This window comes from Adiantum capillus-veneris, chromosome 20 (assembly GCF_014529385.1).
Source record: "Adiantum capillus-veneris isolate H3 chromosome 20, ASM1452938v2, whole genome shotgun sequence".
NCBI lineage: Eukaryota > Viridiplantae > Streptophyta > Polypodiopsida > Polypodiales > Pteridaceae > Adiantum > Adiantum capillus-veneris.
In genome coordinates this window covers 75,876,404-75,901,234 of record NC_140950.1, presented here as the reverse complement: position 1 = coordinate 75,901,234, position 24,831 = coordinate 75,876,404, and the positions used below count along the sequence as shown (strand labels likewise).

General features: G+C 40.0%; 1 protein-coding gene across 1 annotated transcript; it reads right to left on the bottom strand.

Annotated features, from left to right (window-relative positions):
• Positions 1-23,786: 23,786 nt before the first annotated feature.
• LOC147432776 (uncharacterized) lies at positions 23,787-24,285 on the bottom strand. The gene is made up of 2 exons (XM_086492997.1): positions 24,033-24,285; positions 23,787-23,929 (listed from the first exon to the last, which is right to left on the bottom strand). Exons 1-2 carry the CDS (start codon positions 24,283-24,285, stop codon positions 23,787-23,789), a joined length of 396 nt encoding a protein of 131 aa, XP_086349123.1.
• Positions 24,286-24,831: the final 546 nt, after the last annotated feature.

Sequence of the window (24,831 nt, the reverse complement as noted above, 5' to 3'; positions counted from 1 at the left end):
GAATCACCAAGACGTTGGTGCAGCCAAAGCATGTCGACGCTATAAGATGGCATGGACAGGTGTGTGCAGGCATGCAAGAGCATGGCAAAGGAATGGTGCAGCTAGGAAGTTCATGGGATAGCAGGTAGCAGCGGAGGTGTATGCACGATGCGGCTTATAGGCCAAGAAAGGCTACATAAGGTGCTAATTGGGGTAGCAGGTGAAAGAGATGCAAAGTGCAGTTTTGAAGTCCTGGAATGAAGAGCTTGGAGTGTTGAAGGAGCAAGTCCAAATGTCTCATCAAACCGAGCTACGGAGCCCAAGTTGTTGAAGGTTAAAGTTTTGGTGGTTTGCAGATTCTTGTCGGACAGGGCAGCTGGAGACAGGTGGTCCAATTGTAACTTGAGGTATAGATGTGTAGATCTCAATTCGTGGAGCCTACCCATCTTTTCGAATTGTGGATCGGAGCTCTGGATAGCAAGTGATGAACGGTTGAGAGGATGCTTGCAAAAGATCTTACCCCTGAGGAGAAGCGGTCCTACATCGATATGCTCAAGAGGTATCCCAATTTGTTTATCACTGATTACTCACAAATTAGAGGTGTGGATGTTATAGATTATGGCATAGAATTAAAACTAGGTACTAAACCTGTGGCTCAAAAGCTAAGGCACCTAGGAAAAATACTCAGTTAAAAACCACTTTCATCACACCTTGGGGTTGCTTCGCCTATAGAGTGATGCCATTTGGGCTCACAAATGCTCCTAGTACCTTTATAAGGTTTACAACTCTTTTCTTTCAGCCCTTCTTTGGAAAGTCAATTAGGGTTTTTATGGATGACTTCTGTATCTATAGTAGCCAAAGACTTCATTGCCAAAAAGTTGAGGAGGGGCTTAGGAGGCTTCATCAATTTGGGGGACAGCTTAATCCTGAGAAGTGTCACATTGTAGAGTCACAAGTGGTATTGCTAGGTCATGTGGTTTCTTTGCAAGGAATTCAAGTGGATCCATCAAAAGTAAATGCTCTCTTGTCACTACAACCACCAACGACAACCAAGGAGCTCATGACTTTCAACCACAAAGTAAGGTACATGTCTCGTTTCATTCACCTTCTAGCGGAAGCTATTGCACCTTTGCACAAGCTAGCAAACAAACCCACATTTGAATGGAGAGAGGAACACGAGTTATGCTTTACTGAAGTAAAGGGTATTCTCAACTCTCTTCCAACAATAATGCCACCAAATCCAAAGGATACATATTACATCACGCCAAGTGTAGGAATGGAGGCCATCGGTGTAGTTCTCATGCAAAAAGACCCAAAAACATGCTACATGAGGCGAGTATACTTTGCAAGCAAAGTCATGACCGCTGCAGAGAAGGGCTACACCGATATGGAGAAGGTGGTATTCACAATTATGTTTGCGGTAAGAAAGTTACGATCATATCTCTTACCTGCACCATTTGTCATTCTCACCATGGAAAACAATTTACCATATGTTGTGCAACACATGAGCCTCTCATCTAGGATAGCCAAATGGGTTCTAGAACTTCAAGAGTTCGAATACACTTTTCTTGCGGAAGATAGCACAAGGGCAGGTCTTGCAGACATTCTCACATACAAAGTGAGAGAAAGGAAAGAGTCACCAAAGGCAGGAGACAAAGCTACACCACAAAATAATGAGGAGGAGATGCACAATGCACACATTTTGTGCTTTGATGGAGCTTACCGACGACAACACGATCAGGCGGCAAGGGGGGTTCTTATTCTAAGTCCACAAAGGGAAGTTCTTGTTAAGAAAGGTATCACCTTGGAAAATGTTCATTCTAATAATGAGGCTGAGTATGTCACCTTAAAGTTGGGGCTTGAAGAATGCAGAAAACTTGGCATCGAAAGACTTATAATAAGAGGTGATTCCTTACTAGTTATTAGACAAATCCAAGGGATATGGAAGTGCAAGAACCCTACTCTAGTGGAGTGGCTTAGACAGGTGAAATCTTTGATAAAGAACTTTGAAGCTACACAGGTACAACATGTTGTGAGAACCCTCAACAAGGAAGCAGATTATCTCACCAATGAGAAACTTTAGATCATGGTGGGAGGTGTGAAGCTCTACGAACCAAAGTACCAAGGCCAAGAGGAATTGAAGGACATCATATTTTTCCTCCAAACTGGTGAGTGCCCTAAACACTTGGATAAAGTGCAAAGGCATATGTTGGTAAAAAAGGCAACTCCTTACCAACTCATAGGAGATGATCTGTATCATAAAGGGAAAGATTTGGTGCTAAGAAGGGTGCCCTCTGTTCAAGAAATAGAGAGAATCCTCTTTACATGCCATGATGATGTCTCTGGGGGTCATTTTTGTCATGATATTACAAACACGAAGATTTTGCAAGCAGGGTTTGTTTGGCCAAGTCTACACCATGATGTCCAGCATTGGTGTAAGTCATGCAAAGGTTGTCAGATTGCTGGAGATCGACGACTCACTTACGAACCTCGAGTTCCAATAATTTCGTATGGTCCTTTTGAGAAGTCTACACCGTGATGTCCAGCATTGGTGTAAGTCATGCAAAGGTTGTCAGATTGCTGGAGATCGACGACTCACTTACGAACCTTGACTTCCAATAATTTTGTATGGTCCTTTTGAGAAGTGGGGTGTGGATGCAATAGGCCCCTTACCTCGCACATCTACCGGGAAGGTCTTCATCATTGTGGGAGTAGATTACATGACACGATGGGCAGAGGCAGCAAGTACAACACGAATTACAGCCGAGGAGGTATCAAAATTTATCTTTGATCACATATGCAGTAGATTCGGCACACCATTAGAGATTTTGTCAGATCGTGGTCCAAGGTTTAGAGCAGATCTCCTAGGTAATCTTTTGACAAAGTTAAAAGTCAAACATTTACATTCTACACCTTACTACCCTCAGTGCAATGGGTTGGTTGAAAAGGTGAATGGAATGATATGTAAGATCATTTCTAAGCAGGTTGCAGATCGACCAAACGACTGGGATCGTCATTTGACCGCAGCTCTAAGGGCATACAGAACATCTTTCAAGGTATCCACTCAATTCACTCCTTTTCATTTGGTATATGGACAGGAGGCACTCCTTCCTATTGAGGTGGAGATTGCAAGCCTACACATTCTCTCACGGGGAGCAAAGAGGCCAAAAGAAGCTTTGCAGGAAAGAATTTTAGATCTTCAACGACTTGAGCTTGATAGAGAAGAGTCCATCGACTATTACATTGCCCAAGCCACAAGCCAAAGGGACATAATCAACAAGAAGCTCAAGGGGAAAGGATTGAAGGAAGGTATGTTGGTTCTTCGCTATGATAACAGACTTGATATTCGACTTGACAAAAAGTTTTTGCAAAGATGGGAGGGACCTTTCATGATAAAAACAAAGTTTGGGAATGGTAGTTACAGATTAGCAGATTTATCAGGAAAACTCCACAAGACCAGAGTCAATGGATGGAGATTAAAGCCCTACTTTCAACGTATCAATCCATTGATAGGAAGTCATCTACCTACATCGTCTAAGCTCCAAATTGGCATGGCTCCCTTTGGCTTGGCAAATGCTCCACCTATTTTTAAAGCTTTGATGTGCAAAGAAGAACCAGCCTTGGAATCTCAACATACCCAAGGCAACCCTCCCATCTCCGATTTATGGGATTGAGGTAATGAAAAGCAGGTCTAATGGAGTAAAAGAGTGTATATCACTCCTCCTTTTTTTAGAAAAAAAAAGAAAAAAAAGAAAAAAAAGAAAAAGAAAAAAAGAAAAAAAGAAAAAAAAAGGAAAAAACTCTTTTGTTTCATCTAGGAGCACGAATGATCCTAGATGAAGGGGGAGGGCTAATATGAGTAGCGTTAAATGGTAACCTTGCATTTGAACTACATTTCTACTCAAATGTATATATTTTTTATCAAATTTTTAACCTATTGTTCATTCTCTCTTTCCGTAATAGCCTTTTTCCATACAAACACGTCCTTACCCTTCTTAGATCTTTATGCATTTACATCATATTTCTCTCTTCATGCTAAATGTAAATAGTAAACTTAATTCTACTCTCCTAGTTTTTTTACTACATATTCTTTTAACTAATTACCTTTACTAATTTAAATAGCTATCTACATCCCATAATTTGTAAATAAATAATTTATGGGCACTTATCTTACCCATCTTCTCTCAAGGGTAGGGTTAACCTTGTAGGCCTTCCCTTCCCCACCACTATGTGACCCAACTCTTGGATCATTTACTTGTGTTGGTCAACAAATCTTAAATATAATGTATATCCCCAATAAATCAAACTTTATTGGAGCCTACCTCATTTGTTTAAGGTGGATTCTCTTTTGAAAAAGCATGCTACACCTTGGATGCATGCTAAAGGGACCCCCTACAAGGAGACTTGGTTCAAAAGGTGTTTTGGATGCATCTTGAACGCCTTAGCTCGTGGGTATACTTGAGGAACACTACAAAATCACCTTAAACACTTTGAAAAGGTCAACTTTGCCTTTTACAGCACCCAATTCTGAGTTACAAGCTGAAAGTTATGGTGAAAACAAGGTGCTGCGGACACTGTTACTGCAGGTCAAAGTTACAATCAGGTAAACCACAAAGGTGAAAATTTTTCTTGACTTCTTCAACATTCTAAAATACCAATGGGGAGTTAAAAACCACTTGCATGTGGAGGGGTCGGCTCAAGATGCTTCCAGAGACACAACAAACAAGATGGGGACACTCTGCAGGAGCCACTAGAGGGACATCATGGTGGGGCCCACATACATTATCAACCCTTATGGAGTCTCCACGACCTAAAAGGATATTTTTAATGAAAAAATAAGTCCCTTATTTTCATAATTGAAGGAATGGTCAAAAGGGAACCTAACTATGGTTAATCACCTACCCTAGTCAAGTTTAACCTAACCCAAGGTCTTGTACAGCTATAAAAAGGCCCTTTGGCAAGCACAAAAACACACACACCTACTCCATTGCTTCAAATAAGCTCCTCTAAGGTTAGGGAAGCCCTAATCTCTCTCTCCTCTTGTCTCCCTATCCATTTCCTAAGCTCGCTATCATAAGCGGCACCATAGAGAGAGCATCAATATGCTATTGCTACCATTCTCTTGCAAACATTTCTCTTACCATACTCATCCCTAAATAAGGATTGTAGATTCTATATGAGAGCAAGGATATCAAGTTCAATGATCTATCTCATGGTTTGATCAACAAATTGTTGCAATTGGGGTGTCGTCGTCACACTTTTGCTCTAAACGCATGTAAAATTGGTAAGTATATTCTTGGCAGCTTCTCATATTTTGTGCTCATTGGGTTGCTTGTTTGTTGAGAAAGTTTTTGTGCACCATGGTGTCTATTTGCTTGGCTTCTCTCCTTATGTTGTGTGTAATTAAGTCTTGGGGCTGCATAGATGGAGAAGAGCTCTCTATGCATGCCGCCTTATGTGTGTAAGTAGTCTCTTCTTTTGGGAAAGGAAAGGAGTTGTCAAGTATTTGTGCATTATGGTGTTTTGAGTTTTGAGATTTTGTGCTTTCTTTTCTTAGAAGTATATAAGCACTAATATGGTGAAGGTCAATCTTTGCATGTGAGTTTGTGCAGTGTTCAAAGGGATTGCTTAAGGAGTGTGTGTTGAATGGTTGAAGGGCATTTTGTGTTGAAGCACATAAGGAAGGTGTGAGTGTGTATGTGTGTTGTATATGGTTTGTTTCGGTTTCCTTCTTTCTCCATAAAAGAGGGTGGTGCCCCTAAGAAATATGCGTGTGTAGGGTCTCATAGAGTGGTTGTCTGGTGGGAGCCTTGAGTTGAGCCTTATCTCAAAAAATCTGCTCTCATAAAAGTGGTGCCCCCACTGAGGAACTTTCCTAATTGCCTTCTATTCTCCTCATGAACAATAGAGTTGCACCATATGCTTTTCATTTTTCACAACGCATCAGAATTAACATTTGTGTAGATCGCAATTTTTTTTACCAACAACGCATTGTTTTTATGTTTGGAGTAGAAAGACTTGGTGAAATCTTGGCATCTCCAAATCCCATCATTCTTCCATTCATTAATTATGATGATTCATTTGATGTCAATGTTTTTATTTTGTTTTGAGGCAGGGACAAGAGCCGCTAAGATAGCGATCCACTCAAAGGAAACTTTCTTCAAGAGAAAGAAAAAGGAGAACACATTGTCACATGAACCGACCTGTAGCTGCTTCTCCTTTTACACCCATAGCTCGTCAATCTGTGCACATCATAATTGCTACAAAATTTAGATTTCAAGCAACCATTAGGAGAATTTTTGGACCCACTCGCCTTAATAAAATTAATGCGTCAATCAACCCTTTTATTTTGCCTATGATAAATTATGAACTAACACTTGATGTATATATTTTCATTTTGATGTGATCACTCATCGTAGTCAAAACTTTGTGGTACACAAACCTCCTTGTATTGTAAAAATGTCAAGCACTTTTCCTACCTTTCATTCTAAAAATGGTGAGGATGCACAAGAATTTCTGGATAATTTGGAGATGGCACACCTCATCTCTGGGAGAGATCAAGAAGAGGTAAAGCTGCGTGCTTTTCCACTCATTCTCAAAGGGGAGGCTAAGGCATGGTACGAGGCCTTGCAACCTCAAAACAAAACCAATTGGGAGAGGCTACGTGCAATTTTTATTGCCAAATTTGGGCAAGGAGATACTCCAGAGGGTCTTTGGAATTGTCTACTTCAACATAAACAGGTATTCCTTGAAGACTACCCATCTTATGAGGCCGTTTTCCTTAACCTATGGGATAGATGGGAGGCTACCTTACAAAACCAAGGTGGTGCACCAAACTTTCTAAAGAAAGATAGGTTCATGGCTGGCTTGTATCCAATTTTGAAGACCAAGGTAGAGTTAAAATTCCCATCAACATTTGAGGAAGCACGTGAGGTGGCCATGGTCAAATTCAAGAAGTTAAATTTTCAAGCACATAGAACAAGGGACCTAAATGAAGTCATTGAGAGGGATTCTTCACCAAGCATGGGAGCACAAGTTAGGGGCTCTCTTGCCCAAACTTCACAAATAGGGGAAGGATCACAACAAGAGATCTTGCAAAGATTAACTCAACAACTAGAGAGTCTCACCTTGAATCTAGTGCAGGGCCTACCACAACAACGACAACCAAGAGAAGGGAATCGCAATCAACGACGTCAAGCACAAGAGTTGAGATGCTTAGATGGAGAAGAGCTCTCTATGCATGCCGCCTTATGTGTGTAAGTAGTCTCTTCTTTTGGGAAAGGAAAGGAGTTGTCAAGTATTTGTGCATTATGGTGTTTTGAGTTTTGAGGTTTTGTGCTTGCTTTTCTTAGAAGTATATGAGCACTAATATGGTGAAGGTTAATCTTTGCATGTGAGTTTGTGCAGTGTTCAAAGGGATTGCTTAAGGAATGTGTGTTGAATGGTTGAAGGGCATTTTGTGTTGAAGCACATAAGGAAGGTGTGAGTGTGTGTGTGTGTGTGTTGTATATGGTTTTTTTTGGTTCCCTTATTTCTCCATAAAAGAGGGTGGTGCCCCTAAGAAATATGCGTGTGTAGGGTCTCATAGAGTGGTTGTCTGGTGGGAGCCTTGAGTTGAGCCCCATCTCAAAAAATCCACTCTCACTGGCAATGCATAAAACTTCTAAATAGAACTCCAAAGGGAGTGCACGACATGGAAGCACACCACTTTTTTATTTTTTAAGATTTCTAGGCACACCCCTATAAAAGGGTGATTATGTTCATTTGTAAGGGCTGGCCAAGGGGTCTTTGGGCCAAGGAGGAGGTTTTTGCCAGGGCTTTTGGAGCTCTTCTTTTGATTGCCGAGGTTCATGCCGGAGGTGTGTTGGATGTACATGCTATTGCCTATGCTAGTAGACTATTTCCCTAATGTTTCAAGGTGTCATTCCCCCTTCCCCCTTCTCTTCTTCCTTTGTTTCTCCAATGCACTCACCTTGCATGAAGACAAGTACTTCAAGTCCAAATGCTCAGCTCCAATAAGAGCATATACCAAAGGCCCTTTTTTCCCATCGGGTTTTCCCCTTTGGTTATCTGGGTTTAGACCCTAATCTAGAATCACATCATCTTCTTGTATATATTCCTTCTACATCAGCAATAAGGAAATGGCTACCCAATTCAATCGACGACAACTTGGAGGAAAAACTGCAGATCTCAATGTTTATTAAGAGAAAATTTAATCTCCAAGGTTGACAGCAATGCTCCATTTAACAAGGAAAAGTTAAAGACTGACCTACTATGACAAAAAACGACAACATTAGGAAGAGATCTCTCAACAACCAAACATAAGGAGATCAACAGTCTTGAAGCTAGTGAAGTATTTCAAGTCAACAACAAAGGTAGATACTTCAAGGGAAATCTTCACGGCCAAAAGTGACACCAACAAGAAGAATGAGCGACAAATGCCAAATTTCATTAAAAATTGAAGTCCAACACAGAAAAGATATGAAGAACTCAAGGAAGGGGGGAGCGTCATCGATGAAAACGCACTTCCCAAGCTGAAGACTAACCTTGATGACAAAAGTGAAGACAACCCTATGACAAGATTGTACAAGGTTGTGTCAATGGACGACACGATATAGGAAGGGGGGAATATTAAGAGACAAATCAAATGGGTGCCCAACTGGTTGGACACGTAGCTGGACACCACATTTGTACTCTATTAGTTTCTTGAGCTAGTGTAGTAATACTCTGTGTAAATCTTGATTCCAGAGTAGTGGATCAATTCCCTAAGTTGTAATGCTATCATGATATTTGTAAAGGTCCATGTGAATTGGCCACTAGCCATTTAGAAAGCCCTAGGTATAAAGGTCAATAACTTTGACGTGAAAAAAAACTTTATCTTTAGAGAAGAAAGAGTTGTGATGTGCGTACGCTCAAGCTACAAATAATCTCAAACTTGTAATCATCGCAACTAATAATCGGGTAATCTATTGTTAATTCCAAAACATGCATTGTGTTCCTCTCTCTTTGCTCTTTCATTCAAGTGTAAGCATTGTCAGGTTTGTTGAGGTTTGCGACTATCCGTTAGTGAGCCTAATCATCATATTTGAGTTCTTAAATCATTGTTGTTGATCATTTTTACCATAGGAGAGTGTTCCTAGACCATAGGGCGACCTTTTTGGACTAATCTATTGCAATTTTTAAGACCTTTTTCATGATGGATCGTGATTTTGGTACCTTGTCGGATTGCAATCAGACCTGACAGGATAGGCCCTAGGTGTCCTAGACCTCCTCCTAAAGTTTTGTTGTATTTTGAGTCCGTTCGAGTGTCAAAATAGCTTGATGATCGAGAGTTGTGAGAAAGGACATAGGCAGATTTCCTTGATCAATAAAATGTTGGTTTTCTTGTAGAGTTGTTGTGTTTTCTTGTTAAGGTTCACTTCTTGAGATTGAGGATCTCAAAGAGTTGTCGTGTCCCATCCCGAGTGACTTCCCTAAGTATTGACATTATGTTAGTGCTCGATCATTATTCTACAGACATCCGTCACGGTGACCCACTAACAGTTGCCACCCCTTGATCCTGCTCAAGGAGTTTCCCCAAACCCCACACGGGCTACCGCCCCTTGACCCTGATCGGAGTGCAGTCCCAAACCCCGCGGGTTTGCTGCCCCTCAATCTTGCTCAGGGCGTTTCCTCAAACCCCACAGGGGCTGTCGCCCCTTCATCCCACTTGGGGCACTACCACAAACCCCACTCTTACCTGTTTTTGCACCACTCTATTTCACTTTCTCAATTATGGGCTAGTTTAGATAATCTATGTATCTAAAACCCAGTCTCTTTCCTTGCTTCACAACTCACCAAGGACAATCAACGTAAATAAGTGGTGGAAAATGACTCTATTTTGGAGCTCAAAACTCAAAATTTCCCTTGGACATTGACCATATCTGCAACATGCCCAATCTATGCTCAAAGCTATTCTCATCATAGACAGCTTGGGGGGTTTTGTTTCAAAATTCACCACTTGTCAAATCTTGATTATCAAGAGAAGCAAGGACTAGGTCGTGCAATAATTCACCTTGGACCTTGTCCCAAATCTTGAGTCGACCACACTTCCACGACATGCTCTAATATAGCAAGGTGTCTTCTATTTAAAAATCCACCACTACTCCAACCCTATTTTCATTTAACTTTGACATTAAAAAGAAATGTTGCTTTCTTGTAGTACACCTTTGTCATTTCCCATCAAAGCTAGGTCCACCACTTGTCAAAGCTAGACTTTTACATAGGGAGAGGGTTTTGGTTTTGATATTCAACATTTGTCCTTGTTAAAGCAAGTGCTTAATTGACATTAGGAAGCTACTAGCTCATCTACTAGTTCACCTTGATTATTGGCCATGAAAACTACATCCACCACTTCTCCAAACTATGCCCTGATATAGCATGGAGGTCTTGGTTTCAAGATTGACAACTTCATCCAGCACTTCTCCAAGGTTCCATTAAAGAAAGCAAGGGCTGCTCAAACATTGAGAAGAAAGGCCCTACTATCAACCTTGCTTCCATTGAAACAAGAAAAGGCTACTTGGACATTGGAAAGTAAGGCCTTGAAATTGTCCTATGTTTTCCATTAGCACTAATAGGTCCACCACTTGTACAAGCTATAGTCTATTATAGTTGGTCCAATATTCCCCACTTATCCAACCATTGGATATATCTGCTTGTAGTTCACCTTGAATATAGGCCATTAAAACTATGTCCACCACTTGTCCAAGCTACCCTCAAATAAAGCGGGGGGTTTTCGTTTCAAGATCCACCATTTCTCCAATTTTGTTTCCATTAAAATAAGCAAGGGCTTCTTGGACATTGAGAAGCAAGGCCCTACAATAGTTCACCTTGGACATTGTTCATTAAAACTAGGTTCACCACTTGTCCAACCTTTATTCTCATTTAAAAGAGATTTTTGGTTTCAAGATCTATCATTTGTCCAGCCTTACTTGCATTGAAAGAATCAAGAGATACTTTGACATTAGGAACCAAGTTCGTACACCACCTTGGACACTGTCCATTAAAACTAGGTCCACCACTTGACCAAGCTTTACTCTCATATATAAAAGGGACTTCTAGTTTCAAGATCGACCACTTGTCCAACCTTACAGTGAAAGAAGCAAGGGCTACTTGGACATGGAGAACCAAGGCCCTACAATAGTTCACCTTGGACATTAACTAAGTCCACTACTTGTCCAAGCTTTACTCTCATATAGAAAGGGACTTTTGGTTTTGAGATCCATCACTTGTCCAACCTTATTTCCATTGAAATAAGAAAGGGATACTTGCACATTGGGAATCAAGTTCCTACACTACCACCTTGGACACTGGACATTAAAACTAGGTCCATCACTTGTCCAAGATTTACTTTCATATAGAAAAAGGGACTTTTGGTTTCAAGCTCCACCACTTGTCCAAACTTACTTCCATCGAAAGAAGCAAGGGATACTTGGACATTGAGAAGCAAGTTCCTAAAATAGCACCTTGGACACTCGCCATTAGAACTAGGTCCACAATTGTCCAAATTATGCTTTAATATAGCAATGTTTATAGAGTAATAGTATTCAAAACCCTTGTGTAATGTGTAATGTAACTTATAAATTTTTATTCAAAGAGAATTTATCTATAAATATGAACTTAGCAAGGTGTTTCTTTTCAACTTACAAGATGGAATTTGAATATGGGGAGAAAGTGCATATGGTACTTGATAATGAAATTGTTGGTATTGGTTGTGTGTGTAGAACAAATCTCGATTCCACTTGTGGTGGTACAAAGATAGGGCAAGGAAATGTATCTATACTAGTGAATGTTTGAAGGATGTGGTCCACCCTTTTTCTACAATGGATACTATATCTCTCCAAAGCTCATTATGGAGTGTTTTTTGATGGCCTTAGCTTCTTTTGCAAAAATCCATAATGAATGACAATGTAATTGACACAAATGAAAGCTATAGTGGTGATGAACAAGGGGATCATCTTGATCCTCTAGTTACATATGCAATATCCATTACAAGTCAAGAGTTTGAAATGTCAATATGAGAATCTTGGAGATGATTTACACTGTGAATGAAGGGACCATATTCTATGTATTTTGACATTATTATGTCAATTTTCAGGTACTTGGTGATGAGTTTGTGGGCATAGGTGTTGAAAGGGAGAGTGAAATTGGTGAGAATATGCCTGAAGTGGGAAGCATTACTTTGCTAAAGTGGCCCATCCAACAGACAACCATGTTGGATGGTAGTCCACTACAACGCTTTGTTCCTATTGATGGGATGCATACTAGAGGTGAGGATGTATCCAATGATGGGATGCATACTAGAGGTGAGGATGTTTTCAATGATAGCAATGCTAGGAAAAAACTTGATGGTAGTGTTGATGACCCTTTTTTAAGGAAGAGACGATACAGTTTTATCAACCTGACTCAAAAAGTGCAAGCAGCACTAGCTTCTACTTTTTATCTTTTAGCTAAGTCAATGCAAAGGGTTTCATGCATTGATTGTTGTTAAAAAAAAATTCTATCACTTTGTAGATTGTGATTTGGTGACAAGCTTACGACAAGAATTTTGGGGATAGTTTCAAAAAGCACGCACAAATTATCTATATGATGTTCTATCTATATGCTCTCAGAAAGATGAGAAGATGTGATACCAATTCAAGATAAATGGCTCTGTTGTTTGCTGCTGAGCATGGCATGAGCTATATGGAATCCCAAAGACATCATTCTACCGCTACAAGGAAAGTTTTGAAAATGGTGTGCGCCAATATGTGCATGGTAACACATGTAGATTGAGAAGAGGACTTCAACATACTAGTTTAGCAAGAGCACTATTAAATGAATTTGTGGATAACAACTCAAAGAAGATGCCAAATAAAAGAAGAACACTACTAGATGTCTCAAGAGAGACTCAATTAGTGATTCCATCAATGTACAAACAAATTGATATTTTAAGCAAAAAACAACACAAAACTGGACCAAATGGGCTATGAGAAGAATTTATCTCAAGCTTCTTTCGATAGAATTTGGAACAAAGAGTATCCACATGTCACTTTAACAAAGACGAGTGAGTTCTCTAGGTGCAATGTATGTAGTTCAATCAAGGCAAGGGTAGAAGCTAAACCTTCTGTTCAAGAGAGATCTCTTCTCTTGAGAGAAAGAGAAGTTCACATGGCACGGCAGAAGAGTCGTAGGAGCTTATATCATACATGGTGCACATATTCAGAAACTCAACCACAAAAGTATGTCTGTATAATCCATGATAAGATGGATCAAAAGAAGATTGCCATTCCTATATTACGCATTGTTCATAAGGGTGTCGATTTAGGATACAATTTGTAGGTGGCTGTGATAAGTATGATCACTCATGGCCATGGAGAAGGTCATTATGGTCATTTTGTCTTGAATGTTTTGTGGCCAGCCGATCCAAATCTTATAGTTGGCTCAAATGCTAATTGTTTGCATAACTTAGAGAGGATATATAAGAATTCTCTTGGTGATCTAGCAGTAAATGGACTACCAAGGAGTAGTATCGCTCTACTCTATGGTTTGAACTCAAGGGATGCTTTAGACCACCACAACTTGAGTGATGAAAAAGAGCCCATCGTGCAACCATCGAAAGCTACAAAAGTGGAATCGGGTTCAACATTTTTCAATTTGTCAGAGAACTTGTTACTACAATTGGATAATTGTGGAGGTAAAAACAAAAATTGATACTTATCTTCCTATTTGACAATGCTTGTTGCAAGGGGTGTTCTCAAAACCATCCAACTAGAATTTTTGATGGTTGGGCATACACATGAGGACATAGATGCCATGTTCAGTAAGTTTTTAGAGAAACGGAGAGTTACACAAACATATACTTTGCCACAGTTGATGGATACATTACAAAAAAGATCGTCTTCATCTCCGGCCCCATTTTTTATTGAAAAGGTCCCTGATTTCAAGCAATATTGTGATGGTTATCTTTGTGATGGACAAGACATACTTGTTGGACATTCCAAACCACTTAAATTCAGATTTTTATGCAAGATGAGACACCAATGATGTAGTATAAGCAACATGTAGGTGTATCAAGTTGGAGGGGAAGTATTCACCTTTGGAAAACATACATAGAACGCAATCCAATGTTGCCACATGGAGATCCACCTTTGGTGCCCATGGCGAAATATGTCAAGGATCATGAAAGTGATTTTAGGGTTGAAGAATTATATTAAGTTTTGGCAAAATCTAGGGCTCAAATGTGTCACGGTATTATAGACCTATGATAGATTACTGGAGTAAGGTGATTGATGAGCTTGGAAAAGTTACCATATCAGAGGGAGGCTTGTATGAAAATTTTTGACCAGCAACTCAAAACTCTTGTCACCTACAATCCACTATAATGAGTTTACAACAATGAATAAAAGGATTCCCAGGCCTTGAAGAGTTGAATGATCATTTTGTGGTCCTCAATGAGATAATAGTTTGACCCTAGTATGTCTGATGTGGACGAAGGTGACTTTGTTATCCTAGTTCCAAGTGACATGGAAATCTATCCAGTTTGGCTTGCGATGGCTTTATCAGAGATTGATAACAAGCCGACATCACTAAACTATAGAAAAAAATTGATTCAATATTGGGCACCTTGTGCAAGAAAAAGTGGGATGACGGATACTCAAGCTTACATTAATTGCTGATAGGATTTCTGGGCTATCAACTGCAAGGACCCACAAGTGTGGGAAACGGTAGATGCAATTTTTTGGTAATGGTGACCCAACAAAGAAGGACCATTTTCTAGAATTAATATTGCAAAAAGGCATGCTCTAAAAGTTTAACCAAGTCTTGCTCGTGCACATCAACCCTGCTTGGATCAAAATTTGGATATGGCATTAAATTTGGAGTAGATTATGTGGAGCTTCTATTGTAACTATAACAATCAATTTTGTAAATAAGATCTCTAGTTGTATCAAACTTTCTTTCTTTTATTTAATTAAGAGTGTTTCTTTAAATTCATGCTTTGTTCATCCTCTTGACTTTTGGTTTTTATCAACACCACAATCCATTAAGATTTTCACTCTAACTTATCAACAAGTTTGTCTCCTTCTTTCCCACTTTAAGTTGGAAACTCCCAAATTACATGAATTTGGAATTTGGAGATTCCCATAATGCAAAAGTTTTACAAAAAATACCTAATATGATCTTTACTACCGGTCTACCCAGGATCTTTGTACCTGCTCTAGTGCTCTGCATGCACCTAGCATACACATCCTTGTTTGTGCCATCTTCTATGATCAAAAAACTTTGGCCGAACCATCATTTCCCAACCCCATGTTGAACATTAATGTTCAAGCACACACATAATTTATTCCATTGCCAACTGCAGAAACTTGCCAGCACTATTAGCAAACCAACAAACCATATGTACGGTTTTATTATGTCCTACTACCCTCAAACCTCAAGTGGGTTGCCCCACCCCTTACATCACATAGCTTCTATTTAGATCAAAAACTTGACATTGGTTATTTCCACCCACCTGTAGCATCTTTCCATAGTGTTGCACCCCATCACGATCATAGGCTGCCCATTGCACTACCTTCAACACTCTAGGCATCTATTTTCATCCAAAATTCTTCAAAGAGAGCACCATGCTGCTCACCATTGTACTCAAAAAGCACATTAGAGGACATATCCAACAACATACTTGATCCTCCAACCAACTAAAAAAGGTGTAGGCCTCATCCAAGGATCCCTGCACCTGTTGAACCATCTATTTCACAATTGTATCTATCAACATGCCCATCAACCAGAACTCACATACCTTCAAGGGAAGCAAAGCTATCGCTTGGATTGTTTCTTTTTCAACCACTAGACATGCATGTTGCCTTCAAATGTCCACCTGGTGAGGTCCTAATGCTTGCGTTGTTTGTACCCTGGTCAAAGCTCTATCCACCATTACTTGCATCTCTTCTTCCATAGAAATCATGGGATCATCAAACCCTCAATCAAAATCTCTCTCAAGTAATACCTGGACCATGGAAGTGGTATTCACTGTACCAACATGGTGATCCATAAGCACTCGTAGCTGCTCCTCTCTCTAGTCAGCATTCAATCCATCATGAGCATCCGCAATATATCCAACCCCTTTGATTTTTGCTTCATCATCATCCACTTGTTGACTTCATATACCATCTTGGCTATCCATCGATTCAATATTGCCCTTTTTTGCATAGCATTGAACCATCTCTATCACAATATAAATTTCCATGGCTATCTTCCTCTTCATGGCCATCAATAGAGCACTGCATGCCCTCTTTGACAGCCTCTCCTTCTCCAAAAACTTTGGTACCTCAACTTGCTCTTATTGAACATTAACTATCACCATATTGTTAGATACATAATCAGGTAGCTTTACCTTTACAAGCATAGGATCATCAGACCCCTGGCCATACGATGTGGACTCATCCTCTGTTTGCTCTTCCTTGTCTCCCAAAAACTTGAGTTGTTATATTCAACTTCATCAGCACCATGCACCGATTTTATATCAGTATCTTCACGTGCTTGTTGCTTCGCAAAGGCTTCCACTTTCTCTAGGCTTTGATCACTTTCTCCATCTACTTCCAAGTTCTCAGTATCTGCAACTGAACTGCACTCTGCTACCCTTTCACAAAAAGATTCTAGGAGAACAGGATTTACCTCTTTAATCTGCTCTAGAAACCCAACATCTGCAACTTTTTTTGTAGACAAGTTCTCTTTGACAAGGGGCTTATCCTCTTTGACAAGCTCATTGAACACTGGCACAACTACTCTACAAATTGGAAACCTCCAAGGAGTATAATTCAACATTGGCATAACCTCATTAGGTTTTACACTTTGAAAACCTGGCAGTACCTTTGGTTGAACCATAGAACACTCCGCTACCACCGCAACATGCATATAATCCATAGGATTAGCAAGCGGAGCTCTAGCTTCTGCTGCACTTTCTTGCTCTTTACTTGGCCAAGTAGACCATATCATCATGGGCATCCACATTGTATTTGACCTTTTATTTGATTTTTGGATGAAGGCACTCGAGAAACTTTGACAGCTTTAGGTACTGGTTGACTTTCACCTTAGTAGCAACCTCTAGTTCCCTCCACAAGGCTTCAAAATGCTCAAAGAAAATGGAAAAATCCTTACTTACATCCTCGCGTATTGTTGGATGGGGGGAAAGAGGAACACACCCGAAACCCAAGCAATCTGTCTCTCTATAGACCATGATAATCACTGTTCCGCAATCCACCAGAGTTCACCTTCAAAACTCACACAATAGACAACCGAACACACACAAATTTTCTTGTTTAGGACCATTCCATAGACCACACCATTCTCTTTCTCTCTCACACACACCGAGGCCAAGGGAGGCACAAACATCTCAAACATTGGCCACTAGATGGTTGGAGCTGAGCAGACGAAAGAGAAGAAGGGGGAAAGGGGGAAAAAACAAGAAATTTTGATATGGTTTGTCTTTGACATTCCTTTTTAAAGTAGTTTTGGGAAAATTTTGAGTCTACATTTGATTTTTGGGGGAGGAAACTCAATGATGAGTAATGAAGATGGGAGGAATTTTTTATAAAAGGGGTATGCATTTTTTATCGCCCCCTGTAGTTCTTGGACGTGTTGAACATACAAGCACCCCCTCTATCTCCTTCTTTGTGTGGGCGTAAAGCATACAAGTTTAGGTTATTCTCCATGCACTATGTTTGCATAGAGCAGAGCGCCTTTGTCTCCCTCTCTGGGCTGTGTTTTGCATTGCATTCCCTTTCTTTCCTCTGCGTGCGATTCTCTACTATGTGTGCTAGTTAGGTGTGTGAGAGTGTCTTTGACATGTTTGTTCTTGTTGATGCCTAGGCTCTTCATGATGTATGTTCATGCGTTGAGCTCTTTTTCTTTAGGTATTCTTGATACGGCTCCGTGCCCACCAGTACAGAGTCAAGCAAAGTTTTCCGAGTAATTCATAGGCTGCTTACACGATTACTGCGTGGCAAAGAAAAGGGAACAAAGAGAGAGGCAAAGGTAGCATACTTTTTGTGCTCACAAGCGGAAGGATGTCTAGCTCAATGAGAAGCAGAAAAGGAAGATTCTTCATGCCATGTCAAGGCGTTGGGAAGAGCAGACAAAAGGATTGACAACCAAACTCCAAGGATATATTTTTGAATAGTTACTCCAACAACCAATATTTTGCAACCTGCAGAAGCCGGCACATTCTATAAAGAGAGTAGTTATTTCCAACATTTGCAACACCTGGTCAGAAGTCAATGTCCCGTACTCAGTCACAGAAATGCTTTTCAATAGGTCAACAATGATGGCATTGCTTAATTTGAGGGACGAAGTAGATGCATGTCCATTTATGGATAGAGCCCTTGCAAAGTTGTTGGGAATACACAAAAAAAACATCAGTTTTGTGAATGCACGACTCCATTTAGAGGATGAGAATAGTCCTTTTCCAGTCTTAGCATGTCAATGGAAAGCTCATCATTCTACAAACATCATAGAGGACATAAAGGAGGTTGTGTTTGGTTTTTGGACAGCAGAGACCCAAGTCTCCACGAACAAGAAGGACATATGCCAAAGGCATATCGGCAGAAAGGATGTTCTTATGCATCCATTGCACTCGTTGGATCAACCTCAAGTATTACCGACCACTTCCAAGTAGTATATTGACCAATGTTCACCACTGTCAAGCTGCCACAACCACAATCAAATTGTAAAACACCACTCTCAAGTAGTATAGTGACCACTGTTCACCACTTTCAAGTTGTATGAACCACTGTCAATCTGTAAAAACCCTCTAAGAACCATGGAAACAATCAAAAAGTGGTTGAATCCCCCTTTAAGTACTTTGCAAAGCAGTTAAAGCACTGATAGTGATTTAAAGTACCTAAAATACTTCTTTCAACCACCTAAATTGTGGAAGCTTGTACTATGCAAAGTGCTGAAATAGTTTGTCACCACTTTAAAGTATTTAAAAAACCACTTGGAATCCTCCAAGTGCTTAGGTGAGCACCTATGTAACCGCTTGGAAGTTTTCAAACCACATGAAGGTGATAGAAAGTGAAAAATAAACCACTTAATGACCACTTTCAATCTTTTTAGGTGGTTTTAAGTGCTTCAGGTGGTTTGAAATCTGCTAAGTGCTTGGGTGAGAACCTTGAAGACTTAAAATGACTTGAAGATGATTGAAAGTGGTTTGATGGTGGTTTTCAATCACATTTAGGTGGTTCTAAGTGGTTCAGATGGTTTGAAATCTGCCAAGTGCTCAAGTGAAAACCTATGTAAGCAATTAAAACCACCTAAATGTAGTCATCAAACCACTTGAAAGTGGTTTAGTAAACTATTTTAGTCACCGCTAGGTCGTTCTAAGTGCTTCAAGTGGTTTGAAGTAGTCCAAAGCCACTTTCAAACATGTAGAACCACTTCTAAGTGGTTAATGTTCCTCTTCAATGCTTTAAAAAACTCGAGATTTGGGTGTTATCCAAATGTAGGAGATTGAAAGTGGTAAACAAACCACTTGAAAGTGGTTAAATAACCACTTTCAATTACATATAGGTGGTTTAATAAGCTTGAATGAGAACCTTTGTAAGAAACTTGGAAGATTTCAAACCACCTGAAGGTGATTGAAAGTGGTAGCAACCCACTTGAAAGTGGTTTGATGACATTTTTCAATCACCTTCAGGTAGTTTAGAGTGCCTTAGGTGGTTTCAAGAAGTTTAATTAAAGCCCATTTCAAACATGCAAAACAACTTCTTAGTGGTAAATGTCCCTCTTATGTGCTTTCACAAGCACGAAAGTGGGTGTTATAACTTGTAGGTGATGGTACCAAACATTTTGGTTATTTGTTCTCACAATATCTCTTTATTGCCTAGTTTCTTTTGCAAGCTGAATTTAACAGGTGATTTCAGGAAATGCATCTGACGGTGCGCATTTCACTGAGATGCTTTGATAATTTGAATCCCTTTTTGGTTCAAAAATTATGGGACCACAATACCTACTGCTGCGAATATCATGTGCAAGCTGTTGCTAAAAATTCTTGTCACTGTGCTTGTGATGTTTGTGACCGTGCAGTCACTAGCAGCATATGTGTGGCTGCAAAGTCAACAATTGAGAGCCTCACATCACTATGGGAGTCCTTTTTGTTTCCTAAACCAGAAAATTCCATGTTTCATTTACACATCTGCTTGATCGGAAAATGCGATCACTGTGGTACCAAACAACTCAAACGTTGTCCTTTTGAAGTACACAACGACAACTTCCAGGTGGCTGCAATGGTTTTTGTTGGTGTGGAGACACAATCTATACATGCAGATGGCCAACACCACAAAAGGAAAGATTGAAGTACACAACAACAACTTTTAGGTGGCTGCAGAGGTTTTTGTTGGTGTGGAGACACAATCTATCCATGAAGATGGCCAACACCACAAAAGGAAAGATCCTGTTATTTTTAGAAGGTTGGGTGCTCCACTTTCATTTCATTCATGGAAGACAAGCTAGCCAAGTTTATCAAACATAACTACATCTATAGATGGGAGGCCAACCAATTCAAAGAGTGTCTATAGAGTATTCTAAGTGATGTCGTTGTCTCTGTAGAAATTACAGTTTTAAAACTCAGAATGAGATCCAATCCATGCACTAGTATTCTAGTTAGGTGAGCATTTTGGTCCACATCTGCTATGTGTGCTCGACAACGGGTGACATCATAAAATTTCTCCATTTTTATATATCCAATGACAATGGGCATGACACATTGTTCGTTCAACACTGCTTTCTTTTGCATGAAGGTGGTTGAAGGACCACGGTTTTTGTTTAAAGCAACACTGGGTATGGTCTGATGGTGCAACATCACAATTCAAAGCACGAGCACCTTTCTTCTTTTGTGCAAAGTTTTCTCAGCTTATTGGGCTTGAGATGACACACAACTATTTTGGGTCAGGTCATGGAAAAGGTGAACATGACGATGTTGGCACAATCATAAAGAGGGCATTAACCCATGAGCAGTTGAAGGTGGATGGACACCCCCTGTATAATGCAACAACAGTGGTCAATTACCTCACCCTAATGAACAATAGGAAAGACTTTTGGTCATCCATGAACAAGGTCGACAGTGTCTTCTGGGAAATCAAGGTGGGTTATGTGCTGAGAGATAACGCATGGGATTGTAAGAAAATCAGTGGATCACGTTTGATGCATTGTGTGAATGGTTTCTCTTCAATAGATATGATTGCACAGAGGTTTAGAAATCTTTTGTGCTTATGTCTTGCTTGTGTGCATGGTCAATGGAGAAGATGTGCAAACAAAGATCACATAGAAGCATGGCAGTACTTGATGATCATACCTACATAGGCTGACATAGATGAAGATGTTTCAAGTGACGAGGAGATTGATGCACCTATGTATGCTAGCCATCACAATGATTTGAGTGATGCCTTACGAGTTGGAGATAACTTTGCAGTCAACACTGAGAAGGAAGACTCTGATTTTTATATACTCAAGTGTTGCACTCAGAAGAGGCTATCCACCGTGACTTAGAAGGATGCGTGGCACAATCAGATGAAAAAGAACTCCTTTTATGTTGAGGGGAACTTTTACGACAAAGTCGATGAACACTCTGATCAATATGTATTATTAGATGATAGGCCTCCTGCTTCCAGGTACTTTCACCTAGTTCGATGCCTTATGTTCCCCTTGTACCCTGACAGAAATGAGCCTATTGTCTACACTTTGAGTGATACTATGTATGAGCACATCTACAATAGCATGCCCACTGATAGCAATCCGATTTAAAACACGTTGACCTCATAAAGTATAATTGGGTACAATTTTCTTGTATCTGCTCCTCAAAAAATTATGTTCCTTATCCAAAAGCTGAAGCGTTTTTGACACATTTTTATTCTTTTGAGTACATGTAGCTTACAACTTGCCATCCACTTACAAGTTCTTTAAACTACCTCAACCAGATTTTACAAAAATTTAAAGCCATTTAAGCCACCCAAAGTTGTCAAGACACTCTTATATATGTAGTTTCAATATCATTCACTACCTACAAGTGCTCACTAAACCACTATGAAGTGGTTCAAAACCTTTTCCAAAGCACTTTCAAATCACTTGCAAGTGGAGGAGAAGACCTAGAAACTGACCTAGAAGGCCTATACAAGTGCTTTAGAACCATTTGATTGAATACGTAGTTTCAATCTCATAGACCACCTGCAAGTGCTATCTAAACCACTAGAAAGTAGTTCTGAACCACTATCAAGTGCTATCTTAACCACTAGCAAGTGCTATATTTACCACTAGAAAGTGGTTCCTAACCACTGGAAAGTGGTTCAGAACCATGTGCAAGTGCTATCTTAACCACTTACAAAAGGCTATCTTAACCACTGGAAGTGGTTTTGAACAACTCGCAATACGTTCTTAACCACTGGCGAGTGGTTCAAAACCACTAGAAAGAGCTATCTTGAGCACTAGCATAAGGTTCATTCAGAACTACTGCAAGTGGTCCTCCAGAAGTCCTTTTCAGGTGGTTCAGAACAACTTTCAAGTGGTTCTTCACCACTTGCTTGTGGCTACTTGTTTACATAATGCAAATAGTTGTCAACCACTTGCATGCGGTCCACAATTCATAAGTGGTATAGATTGCACTTTTGCCCACTAATCAACTTATAATAAGACATCTTGCAAGGCACACAACAAAATAGTCAATTGAATAACAAATCATGTTTCTACATTAGAAATTGATATTGAATTCCACAATACAATGTCGGTTTTTTCCCCAATTTACAAAAAAAAGTCCTCATCATGAGCTACACTATCAAACTCATCATGGGTATTTACATAAATGATCACACTTACACAACTCTTAAGATTTCTGTTGAGACTAGAGATTGGAATGTGGCCTTTTATAACGTGTTTGTGGAGGTGGTGGAGGCAGCACTTTTCCTTTTCCGCTTGATAATTTTTCCCTCACAGATTCAGCTTTTCAAAGAGTCTGCCACCCTCTTCTTCTAGCATCCAGTTTACAAGCAGTGAACATCTCCAATTGATTATCTGTTTTCTTCCACTCATAGTCTTTTTTCGGGTCCTCTAAAGAAGGCAAGATAACATAGGAGTCTTCGTCGTTCAAGAAGCACCTGGGATATTTGTCATCTAGCAAGAGGGTGTTATCTTTGTTGAATCATGCAAACTCATTCCAAAAATTCCCCAAGAGTAGAAAGGGCATCTGTTCCCTTTGCTCGTCAAGCCATGAGCTTCTATAGCATGCCTCCTTTGCAATCCACCCATTCAAGCACCTGCGGGCATGAGGCAAGCAAAATTCTAACCTCTTTTCAGGTCTCCGTAAGGGCTGTGTTCCAGACGTACACTTCAACAATCTGGCTAGCCCCAAGAACAAACCACTCTGCATATGGTGCACATAGTGGTTCACATTGTTGTCCTGCTTCACCTTCCGAAAGTGCAGCATGTCCTCGTTAGGCGGGCTAGGTCCCTCTCTCTTGTTGTGAGTGACAATAAGCAGATCATTAATATTAATGATCAAGGTAGGCCTATTATCCTCCGAAAGGTGAGGGACACAATTAATTTACTAGGGGTGTCTCCCGATCAAAGTTCCCCAGTTCTTCTTGAGCACAATGCTCGTGCCCAACATTACCAATCACTTGTATTTTTACTACAATGCCCAAAAAACCACACCTAGTAAATTGTAGTGAAGATTGACACCATGAGACAAAAAAAAAAAAATCTTATATTCAAAATATGTAAATAGCACAAAAAACACATGGAACTTAAAGTTTCCAATGTGGGTGGGTTTTGGGGGGGTCTTGATTAGTACTTTTCTTTGGATCAGGATGATGCACTCCTTCCTCTTGCTGTTGCTTGCATTTCTTCATCAGGGTATTTGCAATTTCTAGTAATGTCTCCACATCCTCTACGTCCTCCACTTTATCCTTTGGGATCACAATAAGGTTTAGGAAAAAAAAACTAAATCTTGTGGAACAAAAATGAAACACAACATATATGTAGTTCATTACCTTCTTGGTTGTTGGTTGAGACCTTGTTGGAGTCATGTCCAATGGATTCCTTGCCATGGTTCTCAACCATGAAGGGTTTAGCCTCGGGGTCCTCCACTCTATCCCCACTTTTTACAACAGCCTTGTCATGCTGAAAACCCTTAGATAGCTCTATATTGTTCTTGTCAAGTTCAGACAGTTCTATATTGGTGTCGTCAAGATCAAGCAGACAAGAACTTTTGTCAGCATTGGTCTCTGTGAAGAAAAATATCATGTTAAGGGACTTATCTCATGACAAGTGGATTGAAGCTGAGTATAGTGAACCCACCCTCCGGCTTTGTGTACCAATTCTGAGTGCCGAGCACTTGGCAATTTCTAGAATCTTTACTGTGCACAATGGGTGAGTGCACTCTGCCATGGTGCCACATAGAAGTGCAAAGAAAAATCGGTGACATTTATGCTGACATTCCAGTGAGAATAACCCTACCATGTGGTTAGCTGATAGGGGTTTCCCACATGCAACACAGTCACCCCAATACACACAAACGGTTTCCAAACAGAGGCTTTACTCGGCGGTGAGGGGAAAATGATGCCTCTACCCTTTTTCTGGATATATTTGATGGTTGTATCTATAGATGCTCTTTGAGACGTCACAAGCTTCTAATTCAAATTCCAAAACCATATTCCTTTCCTACCAACCATAGCATAAACAACATAGGAGAGTAAGATCATTTCATGCTTGAATGGACTTAAGTGCACAAGCTTGAATGCTTTCTAGTAATTTCTTAGCACTTTCTAACAATATGTTTCGCACCTTTTA

What these genes read in the sequence shown, in the direction of transcription:
- LOC147432776 (XM_086492997.1), bottom strand. Translation starts at nt 24,285, where the DNA reads ATGATATTTTTCTTCACAGAGACCAATGCTGACAAAAGTTCTTGTCTG. An exon ending in CTCAACCAACAACCAAGAAG is followed by an intron (nt 23,930 to 24,032) that starts GTAATGAACTAC and finishes TGGAGGACGTAG; the next exon opens with AGGATGTGGAGACATTACTA.